The sequence below is a fragment of the Cyprinus carpio genome, chromosome A7 (assembly GCF_018340385.1).
Source record: "Cyprinus carpio isolate SPL01 chromosome A7, ASM1834038v1, whole genome shotgun sequence".
NCBI lineage: Eukaryota > Metazoa > Chordata > Actinopteri > Cypriniformes > Cyprinidae > Cyprinus > Cyprinus carpio.
Genome location: NC_056578.1, coordinates 15,054,621 through 15,075,284, shown reverse-complemented (window position 1 = coordinate 15,075,284; position 20,664 = coordinate 15,054,621). Strand labels below are relative to the sequence as shown.

General features: G+C 38.8%; 1 protein-coding gene across 1 annotated transcript in view; it reads left to right on the top strand.

The window, feature by feature from the left end:
- Nucleotides 1-20,664, top strand: part of LOC109068330 (dysferlin-like) — a 79,979-nt gene that overhangs the window by 47,202 nt on the left and 12,113 nt on the right. The window contains exons 42-52 of the mRNA XM_042761362.1: nt 3,554-3,610; nt 10,315-10,413; nt 12,997-13,125; nt 15,091-15,246; nt 15,853-15,944; nt 16,292-16,462; nt 16,815-16,957; nt 18,468-18,607; nt 18,965-19,053; nt 19,144-19,239; nt 19,502-19,643. Of these exons, the coding sequence (XP_042617296.1) occupies nt 3,554-3,610; nt 10,315-10,413; nt 12,997-13,125; nt 15,091-15,246; nt 15,853-15,944; nt 16,292-16,462; nt 16,815-16,957; nt 18,468-18,607; nt 18,965-19,053; nt 19,144-19,239; nt 19,502-19,643 (1,314 nt within the window). The remainder of the gene's footprint in view (nt 1-3,553; nt 3,611-10,314; nt 10,414-12,996; nt 13,126-15,090; nt 15,247-15,852; nt 15,945-16,291; nt 16,463-16,814; nt 16,958-18,467; nt 18,608-18,964; nt 19,054-19,143; nt 19,240-19,501; nt 19,644-20,664) is intronic.

Genomic DNA, 20,664 nt, shown 5'->3' with positions numbered 1-20,664 from the left:
TTTGTGTATTCCTTCTTAAGCATTACAACTTATTATATCTTCACCTCTAATGTCTTGTGTTTGGTGGTGTTCAGAGCAGTACAGCAAACTGGTACAAACTCCCTTGTGCATTAAACTTGATCCCCATCATCTCCCTAAAGCCTTTGCTTTGGCTTGGCCCAGACCCCAATTCTATTCCCTGGCGGCCTCATAAAAACTGCTCCCTGGATCAGGTTCGTCACTTAAAGCAGGTTTTTGATGAGGCCAAACACAACCTCATAGGGGAAAGTAACACCAATCCAGTGGCTTTGTGGATTTGCTATGGTTTTGAGTGGGTTAAATGATATACTTCTGAAACATGGCGCTAAAAGCAAGCACCCATGTAGAGAAGCTTTGGTGAGGTTTCTGAGGTTAGACTTGAGGGAGAACTACTGAAAATGTTTGATTTTGATCCTACCTCTTGATGGCTTCGTCGAAAGGCCTTTAGACAGTGAGCGGGGCGAATAGTCCCACTAATGTATGTACTTCAAAATGTTCTGTAATGCAACTCCTCTAGTTGGAGGACAACAGCAAACAAAGTGGCCTGGTCCTAATTAGCTGTTCTACTGAGCAGCTGCGTGGAGTCCTCTCTCTTGTTGTATTTATTATGCCCTGGCACTACACAGCAGAAGGCGCTGAGAGGGTTCAGTCCTCCCTCTGATGTGGTAAGTTCTCGTCTTGGGCAACTGCATCCCCCCCGCTCCTGGCTGCTCACCACCGGCGCCACAATAACTGCCACCCCCTACCCCCACACCTCCCCTGCTAGGGGTCGACGCTGGGGGAATGAGAGTGCTCGATGACAGGCCTTCACGACCAGTTCCCTGTTTATGAGCAGCCAGTCTGATGGCTTGCTTCTTATACGACTTTGAGAGTCTATTTGAATATTTTTGGATAGACTGTCCGTCCTTGTGTCAGTGCAAAAGATGGTTATTAGTCACGTCTTGCACTTATTAGAACAATTAGCCTGTTTATTTCCTGATGTTTAAAGCTACATCCAGCATTCTTGATTGTATTTAGATTGCGGCGTAAAAGCGTAAGCGTGATTTCACATAATTTCAACAGGATGTGGTTATTGCATGGGAAGACACAGCGGCTCTGCTGTTCGTAACACCAGCCTACCATAGCATTGTAATCATCCACACCATGTGCATCAGAATATGGAGGAATCAGGACTGCTTCAACATGATGAGCTTGTGACAGATGCGGTGTGGGAATGCAATCTCCCAGGCTCATCAGGGTGGGATGTGTAAAATTGCTCTGCTTTTTTGGGTGAAGCTGCTATTTATCACAAGCCATTTTTGGATTAGATTACTTCTCAGAATATACAGTGGAGATCAGAATTAGAGAGCAACCTATAAATACTTTTTTTCTGAAATATTGTTAATCTTCTTCGCTCAAAATTGGAAGGAATATTAGCTTATGTTCTACTAACATGTCTGACAAAATATCCAAGGCATTTCAACAAAAACCTTTCTTTTGTGGAAAATACAGTGATCAGAATTAGAGAACAGTAACCACTGTAGCACGGAAGAAGATACAACTAAAGTTTTGGAGGGTTACAGCTGTCAGAAATTAGTAGGAAGTGTAGAGACCCTGCTTTGAGTGACTTCAGCAGATCTGCAGCTGCAGGATATCACTAGCTTCTCACACTGCGCTGATGTGATCTTGGTCCACTCTTCTTCCACTCTCTTCCATAGTTCACAAACTGTAGTGGGTTTCTTTGGCACAACTTTGTCACCAAGAATTTTCCATAGATTTTCAGTCGGGTTTAGATCAGGACTCTGGGCCAGCCATTTCATTATCTCAATTTTCTTAGCTTCAGGGAACTGCTTTACTCGTTTTGCAGTGTGACGGGTCATTGTCTTGCATGAAAATTGCAGGCTGATTGGGAGATGCTTGCAGGGAAGGTACCGCATGTTGCTGAAGGAGGTTCTGATAAACATTTGCATTCACCCTGCAATGTAGCTTTATAAGAGGCCCAACTCCTGCCGCAGAAAACTTCCCCCAAACCATGACACTTCCTCTTCCTCTTCCACCTTTCACTGACTTCTTTAGGCACTCGGGGTACAGTCTTTTCCCAGTTTGATGCTGAACATGTTTCCCATCTGACCCAAATAAATTAAACTTGCTCTCATCACTAAAGTGAACTCATCTCTCTACACAACATGCTCCTCAGCAAAGGTGAGTCTAGCCTTTTGATTCTTTCTGCTGATGAGATGCTTGGACACTGCTATATATACTTTTTTTTATATGGGTACATCTTTTTTACACAATCAGTTATTAAAATACATCAGTGTTAATCTAAATTAATAGAAACGGAAATTTTTTATTAATTTGAAATTAATGCTATTTTTATTTTATTAATTTTTTATTTGCTTAAATGCAGACAAGTTAACCAGACTTTAACAAACTACAAAAAAGTTTTTATTCTCCATGTAACAGCAGAATTGTTGTTGTTTTGCATGATATTTTATCCTTTTAAGGGGAGCATTCGTTGACATAGATGTAATAAGATTTGTGCTTGAATTATATGAGATGTTTCTCAGCATTCCCTGAGCATGTTATTTATTACAACGCATTTCATAATGCGTATATGTGGACAAACGTTTTTAAAATGATACTGTGACGCTAAATTATTCTTACTCCTTGGAGGGCTCTCTCCTCAGAATTTAATTATTTTATTCCATTGTTCAATGCATTTTCACCAGTATTGCTTTATGGCTGACGTGGTACTTTCTCTGCGACACGTTCCCATAGAAAACAATTTTTTGATTTAGCATTGGGAGGTGCAGCTCTACGGAATATGAATGTGTGTTATGTCTGCAGCTAATTAGCGTTAGCGCTTGCATTGCAGCATGAACTCATCCTACTGTAGAGACCCTCTCTTCATCTGTTAAAGCTATTATCGATGAAAACCCACTCTTGAGTCTCATCCAGGAAAAACAACAATCTTCGGGAAATTACATTTCATGGTCCTAACCTTGGTAATGATTTATCTATCAGCTAGAAACAGTCCTGTCTGAGTTCACAAACCAAAGGTTCGCGTCAGAGCATTCGGTAGGGTTGCCATCTATACCTCATTGACGCTCTTTCTTGTATCTTAGTCTGGGAGTTCCAGACCTGGCGACCCGATCCACTATTTTCTCTGTAATATATGCTGTCATCTTACTTCATCCACATATCCAGCTGATCTAATGTGTTGCTCTGTATTCATGTCATTCCTCATTATGCTACAAAAACATTATAATAGGGCCAGGATTGAACTGTTGACTGGCAAAGTGTTGTATAACATGTACATCAGTTAGATTTTTCTTGATAAGGATATTTAATATTACGCATTCCAATTACAACCTAAAACATTTACCATATAAACCATAAAAACACTGTTTTGCTTTAGACTTTGAATAGCGAAATTTAAAGGCTTTTTTGTCACTATGATTGTTCCTCTTTGCATTTTTTTGAAAGTGTGTTGATTATCGAATTACAGATATTTACTAATCTTAACCAACTAACCAATGCTTCTGGTTTATAACAGGCAGACGGCACCAGCTCTGCCATTATTAACATCTCGCCTTCTCAGTCCAGCCTCCATGTACGTATGTATGACTTCATCACCCCTTTCACCATCTCTTTCCATTTCTCTGTAACCTTCATTTCATCCTGACTAGAGCTCTTTAAGTGATAATGCTATGGGTTGAGTCCAAGGTTTTTAGCCCTCGATAAGTAAGAATGTAATGAGCAATATATATATATATATATATGTATATATATATATATATATATATATATATATATATATATATATATATATATATATATATATAAATATATATATATATATATATATGTATGTCTGTCTCCATTTGTGTTCGTGGCCTATGGAATGTGCACCTTTATTCTGTCAGAATAGCTGTGGTAAATTCATCCAAATGTGATGTGGCTTGTGTTTTGTGCTGCATGCTCTTGGTGTATGATGATGCAAGGACAAGTGACATCACCCAGACCAAGGTCTGACATTTACATGAAGATTTAGAAAAAAATAAAAAAATAAAAATAAAATGTTGTAGTCGGTATAGAAATGGTTTACTGAGTCTGTTGTGGAAAACGGTGACTGACCTACACAAAGTCCAGACCTGAACATGGTTTGGGATGAACTGGAACGCCAACTTCGAGTCAATCCCCATTGCCCAATATCAAGGCCTAACTTCACTTATGCTCTTGTATCTGAATGAGAGTAAATCTCTGCAGTCATGTTACAACATCTTCCATATCCCACAACATCCCCACAGCATGTTCCAGGCCTTTTCAAAAAATTGCAAACTGTTATAGCTGCAAAGGGAGGATCAACTCCCTGTCAATACCCATGGTTTTGAAATTGAATGCTTAGATATGCTCATACGGGTGTGGTATTTAGGAATCCACATACTTCTGACCATAAAGAGTATTTCCAAATGATATTTACACCAGTCTAATTAGGTTAACGGATGCCTCTAATCAGGCAGATACTGTATATGCCATTAGGAAACCTTACACAAATGTTTCTAACTCAAGGCAGGATTTATGCATGTGACTGACTGAAGGAACGTTGGGTGAGAGACATTTGTTAAATTTTTATTTTATTTTATTCTTTATTTATGAGGCAAAAATAATTTGCGCTCATATTTGTATTTGGTTCTGTAAAGATCTCTTTGTTACGCTTATGATTGGTTGCAGAACATAGTTCCTCCAAGAGATGAATCCTGTTTTGTGTTAAGATCAAGGGGACTTAATGGATTCAAACTATCCTTCTTTCTGCACTTTTTTTAGTTACAGCAATTTCATTTCTAAAAGAAAATAGTCAGGACCGTGGATGAGAGACCAAGAAAAGAGAAGCAAGCATATAGGAGTTGTGCGTGTTCTATCATCTTTTTAGGCCCTTCTATTCTTGGATGTCGTACAGGTCTTAGCATGGTCCAGTTTGGTCTTGGTCACATGATCTCTACAGATTTAGGGCTTTGGGTCTAGATCTTAGATCAGGCTAGGGCTAAGCAGAATGCTTTGATATAATTTTTTGTTTATATTACAATCTAAATGTAGTACACCCTTCTCCCTTCTCCTGATAAAATATAGAGGTTTATTTATTTATTTATTTTATTAGAAAACATTCAAACCAGATGATCAAAAACCCAAATTTTCTCTCTCACCAGAGCCAAAGCAAATAGGGCTGTTAAAAGATTCCCAGTGCATTTCCCTTCATAGCCAAATGTCAAGAACAGAAAGAAAAAGAATGAGTGAAAGGAAGAGAAAAAGAGAGATGAAAATGTGTATTCAATCATTTTTTAATTAAATTTTGTATAGATACTTTCTATGAGCCACAGTCCTGCCTTTCTATGAGCCACAGTCTCAGGAGGGAGAGAAAAAAGATTGAGAGGAGAGAAATGTTCATCTTTTTTTTTTCTCATTGTAATTTTAATGAGATATACTTCATTATTTTGAGGTCTTCTAATTCCGGGATTTTTAAACTGGGATCTAGGATCCACATGAGGGTGCTATAAGGGCAGTAAAACAATCTGAAGGCTAAAGATTTTACAAAATGAGTTTTGGGTCTGTTAAAGCACATACAAACTATTTATTAAACATGTTTAATGCAAGTGTCTCACATTTTTTGTTGATTTTTTTTATTGAAAACGCTTCTCTTCAGGTTTATACATCTAACAATAATAGTGCATAGAAAAAAAGATACACTTTCAGTATTCACTTTTTGTTAATTTTGAAGTCCTTGTCATCAAAAAAAAAAAAAAAAAAAAAAAAAAAATCCTGATAAAACCCTGTTTATCTAATTATTTCGAATTTAGTTTGTCCTAAAGCAGGGCCTATCCAATTTTTTTATTTTATATTTTTTTTTTTTTTATTCTATTCTATTCTTTGTTGTTCTGTTCTGTTCTATTCTGTTCTGTTCTGTTCTGTTCTGTTCTGTTCTGCTCTTTGCTTTGTGAGAACTGTCATACATACAGGCTTGCACCGTGGTGATGCCGTGTTTGCTGAAGTCTTTGCCAAGCCTTCAGACATGCCAGAGTACAAATAGTATTTCAACAGTTTTGCCAGTCTTAGTTCTTGACATCCAAAACGCATCAGTAGTTTTGAGAGGAGAAAAAAGAAACATGCAGGACTGTGGTTGCTCATAAAATGGAATATTGGTTGGTGGCTTAATTTTCTTCAGACCATGAAACTATACTGAAGGTTATTTGAAAGAATGCCTTGACTCTGCTGAAATGTGCAGACAGTGAAGCAGTACAGGACACGTCTTAGTGAACAAGGGCTGCCCTTAACCAAAATAAATCCAGTTATAAATGTATAAGTACATTCAAAATTCCCTTAAGCTTTTATCCAAAATCCTGGTTGAGAAGGCCAGTACTGGCTTTATGATATTATATTAATATGGATGCTTTTATACAAAGTGACTTACAATAGAGGAACAAGCGACTGTCACAGGGCCAACAATATTTATAGTGTATATTTATAGCCAGCTTTATTAGAAACCAAGACTAGGAACAAGCTAGAGCCGAGGTGAAAAAAAATGTCACTGCTGTACACCAGTGGTTCTCAACCAGGGGCCCAGGGGACCACTAGGGAGCCTCAGTAACCTGCCAAGAAGGCTTCAAGATGACTCAAAATGGTTTAAAACTTAAATTTTTACTTAATTTTAAAAGTGTGATTTCTAGAGCTGGAAAAAGTCACGTAGAGTAAATGAATAAAATCTTAAAATGCTGTAAGCATTATTGTAATGGATATACATTTTGATCAGGTAGAAGTTGAGTAAAATGAGTAAAGTCATTTAAAATAAGCTTTTGAATAAGCTGCTTGGTTATTTTTCATCACTAGTGCACATGAGCCCTTTCAGACCCAAAGCTAACACCACCAGTGCCCTCCAGTAACCTTCACCTCAGGAATTGAGAATGTTTGCAACCATTTTAACAGGTTTTGCATGAATGAATTTTTGGAGGAGCAGTGAAGTTCACTGTTTTCCCTCAGTCTCTCCGACCACCCTGTTCCAGTACCAGGCCGCCCATGGGCATAGCAGCCATTATAAATCCTCTAATTTTTAGAAATTTCTAGGTTCCCGTTGTCTGAAATCGTATCACACCCATAACATTATCTTTTCATCTGTATAACATCACTTTTGAGGGTGTGTTTAACTTTTTGCGAGCATGCACGCACATATACACCCAGGTTTATATGGTGTGGTCTTCTCTGGTGCAGTGCTTATTTTAATAATACCCTAAGCCCTAAAACCTTTGGGCAAAGTATAGAATAACTAAACGCATACATCTGGTGCACTCAAAGTGTCTGGGTGACCAGACGCACATGCACACACTCATTACACATCATTTCAGAGGCAAAATGGGACATTATTTCCTTAACACAAACTTGCACACAAACACCTAAGGCGCACACACATAGTAACTAGTATGGAAACATGGCTGTCACGGCGTCCTTAGGCTCCGCTTTAATAGCTCTGTCAGACAAAGAGAGGAGACATGTGGCAGTACTATGAAAAGCACCATTCAGGGCCGGTTAGACTGCCACACAGTCAGGCCAACTCAGCTAAAGTGATTCTGAAAGCAACTTCACAATACTTTGCAAATCGTTGCTGCACACCCAGTCCCATTTACCTTGTGTACTGCCTATGGGTAGACACATGGGCTGGACTAGGGGACTGTCCCCTAAAAACATGCAACTTCATGTTAGCTTCACCTTCTGCTCATCTCTTTCTCTCTGTGCCATTTGTTGAGTCAGTAATTTCTCTCCTTTATTATATTGGCTTAAGGAAATTCTTGTGTAAATCTGTGTTTACAAAATCTCTGACCTCATACCAACATGACTCTAACTTCTAGAGCGTTTAAGTTACATCCACTAGTCTAAATTTTATGTCTTTTGTAAATGATTGGATTTACTGTTTTTAAAACTTTTTGACTGTAATGTTGTGAGCTTTGTGACTTTTTAATCTGTGTCCAACAAGCTTGGCACAGTCCTTAAACCTGTTCTGACTTATTGTCATGCACATGTGCTGCACACATCTCTTCTGTATGTGCTTGCCTCCTAATACAATTACTCTTTAGAAAAAAATACTGTTTTTGCTGAGTCTTTCTTTGTTTTACAGATTCTCATATTTTCTGAGCAATTCTCAAGCTTTATAATGTGACACTTCTTCTAAGTTAAGTAAAGTGCACTGCCATTTTAAAAGTTTGGAGTCAGTACTTTTTTTTGTTAATTCAACAAGAATGTATATAAAGTTGATAATAAATGATAGTAAAGACGTATAATGTTACAAATTATTATTTCAAATAAATTTTGTTATTCTGTGCATTAAAAAAAACGTAAAAAATGTATCACTGTTTCCACAAAAATATTATATAACATTGATAATAAGGAGAAATGTTTTTGACCACCAGGTCAGCATATTAAAATTATTTCTGAAGGATCATGAGACACAAAAGACTGAAAAATTCAGACACTGAAGGCCGAAAATGTATCTTTGCCATCACAAAAATAAATGACATTTTAAAATATATTTAAATAGGAAAAAGTTTATATATAAATATAATTATTTTATATTGTAATAATATTACCGAATAATACTGTTTTACTCTATTTTTGATCAAATATTTGCAGTCTCCGTGACCATAAAAGACCATCTCAAAAGCATTTAGTCTTACGAACCCCAAACATTTTTTAATGGTAAGGCACACTGTTTTATTTCTTCTTATTTATTGCCCATTATTTTAGATTACAAAAATTACAGGAAATACGTCATAAGTAGTCAAGTGATCAAGTGCAAAGACAGCAAGTGTGGGTATTTGGACAAGGTTAGTATCTGTTGTTTCTTTTTTCTTCTTCACTTGTGTTTTTTTGGAAATTCTGTGCAGAAGATGTGTACTAGCGCCCGCTACCGTTTAATAATGAAAACACGGATTCTAGGAGTATAGCTCAAATACATTTCAAATTTTTATAAGTATAAGTCAAGTATACTTAAATGTCATTTTAAGCATATTTCTGTACATAAAGCCCATTTCTGAGAAGTACATAAAAAGTAAACTAAAAGCATACTTTCCTATTTTTAGTTTAAAAGAAGTATACTAATAGCACACTTGAATAAGCTTCTTTTTCGTAAGGGTAAATGCACAGTCTTGTAGAGTAGTGGCATATGACACTCTGAAATGAGTACACATGCATTCCTTGGCATTAAGGCCACTTAAACAACACTGTCGGCCCCCTGCCTTGCCACCAAAACGCACGTCACACCACCACACTCCTTAACAACCAAGATGAGGAAAAAACCCAGCAGAGCCCGGCATTGCTCCATCACTACTGTTTTTCCTCTCTCATCATAAAAATTAAAAGAACGATGGAAGCGAAACTTGCAGTCTTTCCTCAGGGCGAGTCAAAACTGGCCTTCTGGAAGAGAGAGCAGTGTGCGTGGGTCCAGCCAGCGGAGGGATCTCATCTCTCTCAAACATAGTGTGTTTTATGCCATGGTGGCTCAATCTGTCTTTCATTCAACTGTCAAACACACACACGCACGTATTCAGACTACACTTTTGTTTCTTGTTTTGAAGCAGAGTCACTTACTGAGGGTGTTTCACATTAACAACACTCTTTTGTCTTTTGCTTGGATGGGAATGTGGTGCTGGCTGAGGTGGGAACTGCCTGATTTGTACCTTTTCAAAAATTCCCACACTTTCCACATGAAATCAGTGAGCGTTGGCGAGGCTAACTGTATCAGTGGCTCCTCCTGATTCACTCCTGAATCATACCCATGAAAGTACCAGGAAAATGACAATTTGAAAGCTTTCTTTCTAGTTTCAGTTGATATGCTTACACTTAACAGGCATTACAGCAGTGGGATGATTTATCAGTCACTTATTGAAAAGATTAAGTTATGGAAAGGGTTGTTTCCACTGGTTGTTTGGTCTGTGGATGGTGTCACTGTCACTTTTGCATGTGTCTGTCTGCTTAAAATGTTTTGACACTTGAGTGTATTTTCTCTTGACTTTTATTCCTCATACTTATCTTTTTCTAACCTTGTCTTCTTGTTTGTGTTGAATTTGTTGCACATGCTTTAGTTGGGGCGATGGGTAAGTTGAGGCTTTTATTGCTTTTAGACTAGATATTTTTGTTCATGAAATGATTGATTTAATTAAGCAGGGGTCTAATGAATGAGGGATGTGGTGTCAGATATGTACTGACCTTCCTTGAACTGTACTGACCTTTTAATGTTTCTTTCCATTCTCTTGTTTTCTTGCTCTCTGTCTACAGCAGGATGAATTTATGGACTGGTGGAGCAAGTTTTATGCCTCCACGGGTGAGAGAAACAAGTGTGGCAGTTATCTAGAGAAGGGCTTCGATACGCTGCAGGTAAGGCATTGAACTGATCACCCTGTCGGGGGTTATTCTGTGATAACAACCAGCTGGATGTATATTATTCCTTACTTAAATTAGAAGTTTTTTTTAAATTGAATTTTTTTAAACTAAAATTCACAATTTTTTAAAGTGATATAAATGTTGAAATGGATAGCTCTCGACTGTAATGTTGAATGGCTATAGTCAATGGTTAAATATATATAAAAAATAAAAAAATTCCTTGGTATCAGTGATAAAAAAGTCAGTCATAAAAAAGATGGCATTAAACAAATAATTTTTAAAAAATACTGTCTTTGTTGTTTCTACATTAATTTAAAGATCGAATGTGAAATTATTGAAATAAAAAAGTATATTTAAAAATGTTAATGTTAGGTGGGATTAATCACGATTAATTGCGATTAATTTCAGATTTTTTTTTTTTTTTTTTTTTTTTTTTTTTTGCGTTTGACAGCACTACTTTTTGAAAGCCTGCTCCAGAGCAGGGTTAGCTTTGTGCCATTAACCCCACATTGCAGTGCCAAATTTGTGTAGTGTGAAACAATGCATTGTTAGCAAGTTATGGCTAGATGTTTACTAACAGACATCTCGTGGACAGTCACAGAAGCACAAAGTGTTGTATAAACTCTCAATCCAGCATTTGAGGGCAAAAAGTCAAATGCTGATGTAAAAAGTGAAGAAAAAAATAAGTGAAAGTCATGACATTTGCCAAGTATGGTAACCCATACTCGGAATTGGTGCTCTGTGTTTAACCCATCCAAGTGTATACACACAGCAATGAGAACTGAACACACCGTGAACACACACCCTGAGCAGTGGGCAGCTATATCCAGCACCCGGGGAGCAACTGGGGGTTCAATGCCTTGCTCAAGGGCACTTCAGCCGTGGGTATTGAAGGTGGAAGAGAACGCTGTTCATTCACTCCCTTCCACCTACAACTCCTGCTAGCACCAAGACTCGAACCTGCGACCTTTGGGTTACAAGTCCAACTCTCTAGCCATTAGGCCACAGCTGCCCCCTTCAAACATGTCAATTTGAAGAGGAGAGTTATATTATTACTCATATAGTCTGAAAAGTCCATTCATGAAAAACCTGATCGTACAGTGCAAAGATGAGCAATGCTAGAGCTTCTATGTAAACAGGTTGCATGGTGCATTTGTCCAATCTATGATACTGACAGCCCTCAAAACATTTTTCAAAACATTTTGTGTTCAACAGAAGAAAATCATACTGGTTTGGGATGACATGAACAAGATGACAGAACATTTTGGGGATAAGAACTACTTTAAAGAACTTAGTACATAATTTCCTACACAACTTGAGAACAAAAAGTTCTCTGTGGAACAAAAATGAACATTATGTCGTTTTTTTCATCCTCATGTCTCCCAAATGGCATGTCTAAGACAATCCCAGTGGTATGAAATCTGTCCATGGAGATTAACAGCAAAAGTTAATAGTAACTATAGTGACATTATCAGTGCTCAAAGAAAACCAAACATAAAGATGGCGGAACTTCAAAGTCCTGTGGTCTCTCTCGGGAGTGCGCATGCCTACTTTCAAACGCACACTCACCCTGACTCCAGTCCACTCCAGCCCACTTCCCACAAGCTTATCCATTTATAATAGAGCCCGTGGCTGCCAGATTCCCAACTTTTCCGATGAATTCATGTCGGGGTTGTCGCAGGGGGATAACCAAGTGCAGACAAGGGCTCCGTTACTGACGTCATCGGCCCGTTTTCCCCCCAGCCCACACCTCCCTATCATCCCTCGATCTCTGGCCAGTTTGTCAGCGATCTCCCCTGTCACCACATTCTCTCTCTACTTGCCTTAGCCACTCTTTCCAACCTTTCTGATCTAAACGTGTCTGTTAGTCATCTGGCAGAGGCTCGGGTCTCAGGGCTACCTGCGAGGCCCAGGGTTCGATTGTTGGCTGCCACCGTGTGAGTATCCCACGCACCGGGAGGAGCAGCAGACAGAAACACTTTCCTTAAAACTGCTGAGATGAGCTGTTATTTTGGGCTAATGGTGCCTGAGGGAGAGATTGAAGGCAGGGAAAGAGCAAAAGAGACTGGGAGAGGGTTTCATGTGCTGTGTCACACGTTCAGGGACCAGGCCTGAGTGAGTCAACTAGAAAAACAGAGCGACTCGCTTACGAGGATTCCTTCATACTTTTGTCACTAAGTTGTCTCCTGGGTGGCCGTTTGGTTGGAGAGTTTTCCGCCGCTAGTTAAAAGTTGTGTAATGTCATGGCGAAGCATATTTTCCTCAGGCACAAATCGTTTTTGCGCATTTTATTGCCGTTTTTAAACATTCACATAATCAGGAATTTCCAGATCTTTTTGTATTAATGATGCATTTGAAGTTGTTTGACTTGCGCCTGAAATGTTAAACCCACAATTAAAGATCTCAGAGTCCAAGATTCTTAAAGAAAACTGCTTTGGCAGGACAAACAATGGATGTCTTGTGCATAGTATGTGTCCTTTCAGCCCTTTCAGTTGATTAGAGCACATTTTTAAAGAGCTAGATCTGCATCCAAATCAACATATATTACAAAATACTCTCCTGTGCTTCCTTTCTCAGGTGTATGACAGGGAACTGGAAATGGCTGAAGGTTTCGAGCAGTTGGCTGATTTCTGTCAAACATTTAAACTTCACCGTGGAAGAGTCCAGAATGAGAGTGAAGACCCTTCTGTTGTTGGAGAGTTTAAGGTAGGGTCACTCATTACCTCTCAGCTACTATCAACTGTTATCTCACGTGCTCACATTCAGTCTCCAAGAGGAAAAACATTCAGACGGCGCCAGATGAACCAATGGATGGGTGTTGTTGCTTATTATCAAAGCTAATGAAAAGTCATTTGAATTGGGCCTTCTGTTTAAACTGATCACATACTTGCCTGGCAGGTTCAGTCTGTATTTTGTCAAATTTACCATTGAACAATTTGTTGATTTAGAGCATTCTGCAACAGATCCAGAGTCGTATGCCATTCTTTTGGTGAACTGTCTACTGTAGATCTCCAAAAATGGGCCTCCTTGCCTTCTTTACAGACACTGTCTCTTAAAATCTTTCATGGTTCTGGGACCTTTAGGTCACCCTAAGCCTCTTACCAAGAACCATGTTATGTTATATAGGGTAGTTGAGGTTGCTATACGGTTTTATTGGAGATTAAAATGTTTTTGAAGATGCATTGTGGGTTATTCAAGTCATTGTACTAGTTTTTGGGTACGTTGTGCAAAGATGCTGAATATTTCCAGGATTTTTTCCAGGATTTTTGGAAACTTTCAGAAATTTACTGGAAATGTTCTGCCCCTTTGCAACCTGTTTCTGTGTTCTTTAAAGCATCAGTACATTGAAGTTTTCGAAAGAATTAAGGAATAAACGTTAAAAAAAAAATGTAAAAGAAAGAAAGAAAATTAAAATTGTCATCATTTTGTCAACATTTTGTAATTATTATCTTTCTTCTGTGGAACATATGGTGATGTTTTGAAGCATTTCAGACCAATGTTGTTTAAGTATCCCTTACGAAAAACAAGCTTATTCAAGTGTGCTATTAGTATACTTCTTTTAAACTAAAAATAGGAAAGTATGCTTTTAGTTTACTTTTATATGTACTTCTCAAAAATGGGCTTTATGTACTTCTCAGAAATATACTTAAAATGACATTTGAGTATACTTGACTTATACTTACAAAAAGTCTAAATATATTTGAGCTATACTTGTGCTCCTAGAATCCGTGTTTTCATTGTTAGACGGTAGCGGGCGCTAGTACACATCTTCTATACAGAAATAGAGACATAGCGGTATACTTAAAGTATGATGTAAAGTTCACTTAAAGAAAACTTATGAGTATACTTGCAGTATAAAACTACTAAACTAGTAGTTTACTGAAACTATACTTCAAAGTGTACAGTGTACAAAGTATTTCATTAGTAAACTGTCAGTATACCTATAAGCTCACTTTTAGTATAATTGCAGTACAAACTACAAACATAGAGGTAAACTAGTTGTGTACTCAAGTTTGCTACTGTTATACTTAAAGTATACTTAAAAATATACTTTTATACACTAGAAAGTGGGCCAATTTAGTCCCAATGAGTATTGAAACAGTACACTTACAAGTATACTACTAGAACACTAATATTTGGTATACTTGCTACATAAAGTATACTTAAAATATACTTAAACTTTATTAAGTATACTTAATAAAATAAACTTGAAGTATACTACTTTTTGGTAAGGGATTGTTTATATGCTGTTGTACTATTTAGGGATATTTTGAATAGCTTTCATTTATTTACTTATGGTTTTAGTAATTTTGTTATGAGATTCTGTCAGCTTTATTATTATTATTATTATTTTAATATTTATCTATTTAGATTTTGAAAAAAATAACAGTAATATGGGGTTGGAACTTTTAAAAAACCCTCCTATGGCATCCGGCATATGACTGTAAAACCCATTTCGGTTCTAATTGGAACCTTTAATTTGAAGAGTCTAGATGCTTTCCTGGTTTATTTGAATTACAACTGGTTTAGTTCTAGTAGGATTTGAGGGAACTAAATTTGAGGGATTAAAGTGTAATTTGAGGTTTGTCTGGAGGCCCCAGACAGCAGGTCTCCAGAAAAAAGTCAAACTAAATTGCACCATGAGGTACACTGACTCCTGTCCTCCTTCAGGGCTCATTTAAGATCTATCCATTGCCTGATGATCCCTCGATGCCCGTACCCCCACGCCAGTTCCGCAAACTTCCCCCGAATGGTATAGAGGAGTGCCTGGTACGTGTCTACATCATCCAGGCCTATGGCTTACAGCCCAAAGATGCCAACGGCAAGGTACGTACAACACATCCAAAACAAGGCAAAAAGGGCAAAGGAACATGCTAACAAGCAGTCTGCTTTTCAGCGACCTTGTATACGTCTTTGGGTTGGGAGAGGTTGTTACAACAGCCCTTGTATTTCACTAGACGCATTCACAAATCTTTAGTTTTTTTCATCAGCCAGACGAGTCCTTTGCGAAGCCTCTGCAGTACCAGAGTCATAAGAGAGCAGAGAAATTGCTTTATGAAAACATGGAGCCACCCTTTTACTCACAACCATAAACTCGCAATCGCTGCCCGAGACCTGGCCAACACGTCACCACTGCTGGCCCTGCGTCAGATGGGCTTTCCCTTCATTAGTTGCGAATATGCTAAGATGACGTCCTTTCATCACCTACTCAGGCCAGGAGTTATGATATGGAACATTTCACATTCGCTGCTGCCTATGAAACACACACTGATCACAGAGATTTGTTACTATTTTCCACCGAAAGAGCAAAGAACAGTCGTTTTAAGTACAAAAAGAGGGGGTGCTTTTTTGGATATTGTCGCTTATGGTATATATGTGCGAGTGTGTTGCTATGTTAATACATACTAACAAGCACTCCTTGTTCTTTCGTAGTGTGACCCCTATGTTAAGATCACACTTGGCAAGAAATCAGTCGATGACCACGACAGTTACATACCTTGTACTTTGGACCCTGTTTTTGGAAAGTAAGTTTTTTTCGTTTTCATTCTGTCCTTGAACATAGTCTCTCTCTCTCTCTCTAACACACACACACACACACACACACACACACACACACACGCACACACAGATGTAGAAACACGTCATTGCAAGGATCAATTATACCAGCAGGGGTCGACACACTCATAAAAATTATGATGCCCATAATTCTAAGAGTCTTAGTGTTGAATACGTGCTAGAAGGAAGGTTTGATCTGGTGGCTAAATGATGACTGAATAGCAAGGGTGTTTTTTTTAAAACATTTAAGTGAAATCATTTCTGACCAAAGGAAGTATTCAGAAATTGAAATGTATGTCTTTTGATTCTCATTTAGGATGTTTGAGCTGACATGCTCTCTGCCCCTTGAGAAGGACCTAAAGATCGCGCTGTATGATTATGACATGGTCACTAAAGATGAGAAAATAGGAGAGACCGTCATTGATTTGGAGAATCGCTTCTTGTCACGTCATGGTGCTCGCTGCGGCCTGCCACAGTCCTACTGTTTGTAAGAAATGCCTCTGTCTTTCATTATACTTCCTTCCACCTACCAGGTATTGTTAGGAGTCATTATGAAAACTGTAAATAAATGAAGGAAATGAATGTTGTAAAACTCAATCCGATGCCATATTGTGATTCTCAACTGGAAAAAATATCTCAAACCATTAAAGGCCAGCAAACCACCTAAAGCTGGCTTAAGCAATGTCATATTATAATGCTGAAACACAGCCTTGCTTAAAAAACAACTATGCCTATGGGAAAGTGCTGGTCTTAACTGCTTTAAGATGGATTAGCTGATGGATTAACTGTGATAACACATTCTGCTCAGATACACACAGTTACCCTCTTTTTGACTTCAGGTCCGGAGTTAACCAGTGGCGAGATCAGCTGAAACCATCCCAGTTACTTTATCGTCTGTGCGAGAGGCAAAACTACAAACTCCCGGTCTACAAGCAGGATAGAATCTACTTCAGAGGACAGGAGTACACAGTTGCAGACCTTGGTCAGTGTCCTAAAAACACACCCCAACCAGACCTAGTTTCCTACCACTAAAAAATTAATGTTCATGATATTTGATCATTAATTCTGCGATTGTCCTTACCATGAGCGGCTTCTTAGAGAACTGTGAATTACGTGAGTGCATACGTATGAATAAACACAGGCATCACAACCTATCAAACCCACGGGCTGGATGGCGAAAAAAGAAAGTGGAAGTCTTTTCTTTGGAGCTGCTGAAAGCATTAGTCACGAGTAAGAGCTAATCAAAGCACCAGCCCGACTCCATCACATCTTCCATCATTAAAAAAAAGCAAGTCGAGCACGAGATCAGCTGCGGTTCTGTGAAAACACTGACAGAAAAAGAATAACGATATACGTCTCGGCTTGTGCCATACAGCATATCTGTGTGTGTGGGATCACAGAGCTGTCGGGGAGGCCGCTTGGCTGTTCTTGCACAGAGCTATGAACGGAAAGAATGAGTGTGAAGAAAAACAAGTGCGATGTTGTAAAGACGAAGGACCTGTGTAAACATACAGCACCTCTGACATAATCATTCATTCACAGCAAATATATCACTCCTTGCCAAAGCATCCTGACATCCCCTCCTGTTTTAAAGTGTGCCCCTGGGAAGATAATGCTAACTAATGCTAGTTCACCATTAGGTGTGTATTATGATAATCTTACTTATGCATAACCTTCATCAGATCCTAAGCCGTTCAAGTCCCACGGCGCCATTCAGCCAGTCAGATGTCACACAAGGCCTACAGAAAGCCAAGCTCTCCAGCCATTTTCCCTTCCATGATGCTTTGGGACGAGGTCGGCTTCAGATTTATGGTGAACTAGCATACAAGCCTGTTCAGCCAAGATCAACAGTGTGGCAGGCTCCTCAGCCTCCTGCTCCCATGTCTTGACGCGGAGGAATACTACATCTCTTTGTTTGGCCCGCGTAACCGCGGCAACCCACGCGTCAAAGCAATTATCAGGTGGCCTTTTCGGGCATCCAACTTCATGGCAGAAATTGTCTTCCTCCACTTCAATCTTTTTCCTCTTTTCTCCACACTCCAACCATGTTTCCCTCAGGGACGTGACACAGGGTTTCAAACCATAAACTCAACAGTGGGCGTTTATTTTTGCTCTCTCTTTTTGCTTTTTGACAAGGGGAAACTCTCCTCTTAGATCAACAGCAATGAAATCAACGCATCATCTGAGGAACAGGGAAAGATAAACATTTCCGACTATTTAAGTGGAATGCTTCATGAATGTTGGCTTTTTCTGCTCTCGGTTATGACTTACTAAAATTTGATGCCCAGATGTTCGTCATATCAAATCAGAGGTTACATAGTGGTTCCTTTTTCACGGTTTTAATGGAAAATAACGTTATGATGAATCTTCCTTAAACAATTTTAAGCTAAAAGAAAACATAAAAGTTTGAAGTGCCTCAACATTTTGGCTTTTTTATGTCAGTATGAACTTAAACTACAGTGACCTTATTGTTTACTATATTTGGCCCTCAGATGAAGGAAAAGCTCTTAACGCTCACCTGGGACCAGTGATGGAGCGTCTAGCTCTGTTGGTGTTGAGGAGTCAGTGTCTGGTGCCTGAACATGTAGAGACGCGACCCCTCTACAGCCCTCTACAGCCAGATATAGAACAGGTTACATAGTCACATATTCCTATTTCCAAAATGACATTTTTTTCAATTATTTTATATTTATTATTTACATGTATTTTGTGTTGTAGAATTTATACAAGATTGCATATTTTATTCTATTTTATTTTAAAATGTTCTATACTCATTTTAAAAAAAGAGTTTTTCATATTATAATTTATTTTAATTATGTAGTGCATTTTATTTTATATTATACTATTTAAAAAATGTAATACAATTTTATTATTTCATTTTTTGCAGTGCAAAATCTATTATCTCATATAGCTTTCTCTATGCTTTTCTCATGTTTTTCATGACATGCCCTGTCACTCTTTACTGAGTTATTTTATTACCAAAACCCAGGGGCGGTTGCAGATGTGGGTGGACGTTTTCCCGAAGTCTTTAGGCCCTCCAGGACCTCCATTCAACATCACGCCACGCAAAGCTAAAAAGTAAAAGCATTTACTTGCTTTAATATCTGTCAGTTTTGTTTTCAAAATACATATAGAAGCATAATGTGTCCATGTTTTCTGCTCCCATAGGTTCTTCCTGCGCTGTATTATATGGAACACAAGAGATGTTATCTTGGATGATGTCAGTGTTACTGGGGAGAAGATGAGTGACATTTATGTGAAAGGGTACATCTGGGTGTCATAAATGGGTTGTTGGGTTGTGTGTATGAGCTCTTGTTTCTCATGTCATGGGTCTGTTGCTTGTCTGTTGCCACTGTGACCAGTAGTGACAATGGCTTGCAAAAATTATCGATCAGTAGCAAAAAAACACAGTTGCAAGGCAACCATAGACCCAAGCTGTAGGTCAATTACAGCTAAGCAGCATTGTCTTCTAATGTGTTGGAAATGATGTGTCGGGTAATTGTGAATGTTATTTTTTCAATCCTAGCTGGATGCACGGCCATGAAGAGAACAAGCAGAAAACAGATGTGCACTATCGATCACTGGGTGGTGAGGGCAACTTTAACTGGCGGTTCCTCTTCCCCTTCCACTATTTACCTGCAGAACAGCTTTGCACCATTGATAAGAAGGTGAGACGTAATCTGCATTTGTAAATTAAGTGGAAACGAACAGCATGTCATTTGAGAAAGACATGAAGGAAAACTCAAAATGAAAAAACTCTGAACTGTTGATAAGAAGGCAAGACATAATATGCATTTTTGAGTTTAGTGGAAATGTCAATTGTCACTTGAATAAGACATAAAAAGAAAACTCAAACTGGGTTTGTTTAGCGGTTAGCTAGTGACGCTGGGCCTGTCGATATTTATATCTGCACTCTGCACTTCAGCTATGTGTCTGAAACGAAAATCTCCGGCCTTGATTGAATTTGAATAGGTGATCCGCAGATCATCCAGCATGATTTGCAGAGGTTTAGTCTTAACGCCCACATTTTGAAAGATATCACTGCAGTTGGCAGGTGTTTAATGCAATGCTACAAGCCCAGATATGTTGCAGGCTGCATTTGGCACGCTTCCACTTACAGAACGTGGTACATGAACATCTTGTAACTGCAAGACAGTCCAGACTTCATCCAAGCAATCTCAGGCAAAACAGTTGTGATGGACAAGGCACTTAAAGTGAGGTTTTGGCAGGCAAGAGATCAGTTATGGTAAGATTGAAGATAGCGGTTCCACCCATTAAATTGAGAGCGGCCCGCAACAGCTGTCAAAAGATATATCCACTTTGGCTGAAGCTTGTTGGACGCAACACACAATAGAAACGATACATAGTGAAACAGATTCTCTTGCATGAAACACGGCCCTCTGTGATAAATTAGAAGTGAGTTCTTGTTTGCAGTGTTTGTTTTGATGGAGCAGTATGCGGTTGTCAGGCAGGATGTGCCGACCGCACGGCCTGTTTACCGGTTAACGGCAGCAGTGCGCCTCTGTCAAGCGTGAGTTCATTATCCTCGCCGTGATTGTCCGCACATCAATCACGGGTACAGTACGGTGGGAATGCTATCACGCAGCTGGAATCCTGTCTGGTGGTGGGGTGCAGAATCAGGGCTGTTGTGGGAGCTAAGCACTGGGACGCTTCTGTCGCTCTTGGTGG